The 2110-nt window shown below is 40.4% G+C and overlaps 1 protein-coding gene across 1 annotated transcript in view; it reads left to right on the top strand.

Annotated features, from left to right (window-relative positions):
• The window catches only part of LOC109543132 (neurexin-1), a gene marked incomplete in the record, with an annotated part of 81435 nt that overhangs the window by 45367 nt on the left and 33958 nt on the right, over positions 1-2110 (top strand). The window contains 1 exon segment of the mRNA XM_048667825.1: positions 637-828. Coding sequence (XP_048523782.1) covers positions 637-828 — 192 coding nt within the window.

Below are 2110 nucleotides of genomic sequence, written 5' to 3'. Positions count from 1 at the left end.
ACTAATCTCAGGCAAATAATCCCCTACCTCACCCAGGCTTACTCATAGGTCAGCACTAAAGACTAAAAGCCTTAACTGGCTAAGTCTAAAAAAACTGTCAACACACGGCCTACTGAAACTCTCGAGTGGGCAAACCGCCCACTCGAGATGAAAAAAACCCTAGGAATAATTTATATTGCCGGGTCAGCTAGTTCTTTTTTATAGAAAAACAACTCAGTTTTACTCAAGTGTTAAATAAAGTGTGTTGTTGGGCGCAGCAACCACCTCCGAAGATGCAACCCGCGGGAGAAATTTCTTTCCACTATACCTTCAGTGCCGAAAAACTCATCAATATCAGTTTGCAGTTTTTTAGGGCGAAAATTACCCTCCAAATCCGTCTCCCCATTCCAATGGCACAACTAGACAAATTTCCGCTTAAGCTGCGTCCGCCGTAAAAAGCGAAACAAAACAGTTTCTTTGGCGTAGATTGGAAAATGGGACAAAGCCCATTAAAATAAATCCCCGCCCGCCTCGTTTTCCATGGGCAAGATTAAAGTGGATTCTAAAATCGGTGTCTGCCCCCTTCACAGTTTAATTGTTTCGCTTTCCAAGCACATTTGATTAGAGTTTAGAAAAAAGGCGCTTGTTGCTTTGCAGCGGAACTCGAGGGGAAGTACGCGACGATGCAGTGGCGCACCCTGCACATCGGTGGCCTGCACCACGCCGAAGAGGAAATCAGCATGTCGACGACCGTTCCGAACTTTGTTGGTGAAATTCAACAATTCTACTTCAATAACATCCCGTATATCGAACTAGCCAGAGCTCTCAGCACGGAACAATCGATTTCTGGTAAGAATCTGCTAATTTGCCTACAACTCCGACGCCAATACGAAACACTCTGTATTGTTTGAAAAACACATTGAAAAAACTCGGTCGTGCAATCAGTTCAATCCCTATTTCTTAACGGGTAATTGCAGCAAAACAACGCCGGTTGCCACGGATACCAAGCAAAATTCCTCTGGGGACAGGTCTGTGTGCACCATGGTTCGGAATATAATATCAACTGATTGTACAGGGTGGGCCACTAAGAGAGGTGGTCGGCCGTATCTCACAAACTATTAGTCGCATCGATTTCAAGTAAAAAAATATGTAAGTAAAGTAGCTCAGGGAAATGGCTGGAAATTACTTTCAAGTTTGCAAAATGGCCGCTAGAGGGCGAAATTGCAATAGCAAAGTTTAAATACGTATTTTTAGCGGTTTGAGATAGGCTAAGGTAGGTTGGGGGTATCTTCATTCTATTCTTGACAAACTTTTCAGTTATTTCTTGTGGGAGTATTATTGTTCTAGCTAGTCAAATAAAGTGGTGGGGGAAAATGAAATAACGGTTCTAAAAGTTGTTAATAGCTCCGTATTGGCTTAACCAAATTCAACGCTTAAATTGCAATTAAATAGCTCCTGATTTACATTAACACCTACTATAAAATATTGGCCGATATGATTGCCACTTTGGCCGCCAGAGGGCGCGTTATAAAAAGTCGTCAAACTTTTTCGATTTTCTAACATTTTTTAAATGGAGTGATATATAACTTTTTAGCTGCTTAGAAGGAGTATAAAAAATGAATCAAAATAGTGAAAACCACACACCGATATATTTGTTATAACCGAAGATATAAGCAATTTGACAATAGCAATGATATTGTTGGGTTGTTGACAAAACAATCGGTTCTGAGAAGAACATCAGTTTCTTACAAATATATTTTGGACATATGAAGCTACTTTTAACAGCAATGGGGGAGTTAATTTGCATAATATTCATTATTGGTCCAGAACAAACCCTCACAGGATGCAGAAAGTTGAGCATCAAGGGCGATTTAGTGTCAATATCTGGTGCGGAATAATTGGGGGCCGAATTATCGTTTAATTTATATTTGAACAAAAGCTCAACGGAAATATTTATTTACACTTTTTACAAAACCAACTACCATTACTATTGGAAGACATACCGGTGCGAAAGCAGATAAACATGTTTCTTCAAGAAGATGGGTGTCCGGCTCATTTCTCGGTAAATGTCCGTCGATTTTTAGACAACGCTTATCGTGATAGATAGATAGGACGAGGCAGTTTATTCCCG

This window comes from Dendroctonus ponderosae, unplaced genomic scaffold (assembly GCF_020466585.1).
Source record: "Dendroctonus ponderosae isolate FM_Combo_2020 unplaced genomic scaffold, Dpon_F_20191213v2 Dpon_F_20191213_6, whole genome shotgun sequence".
NCBI lineage: Eukaryota > Metazoa > Arthropoda > Insecta > Coleoptera > Curculionidae > Dendroctonus > Dendroctonus ponderosae.
This window is presented reverse-complemented; position numbering and strand designations above follow the sequence as displayed.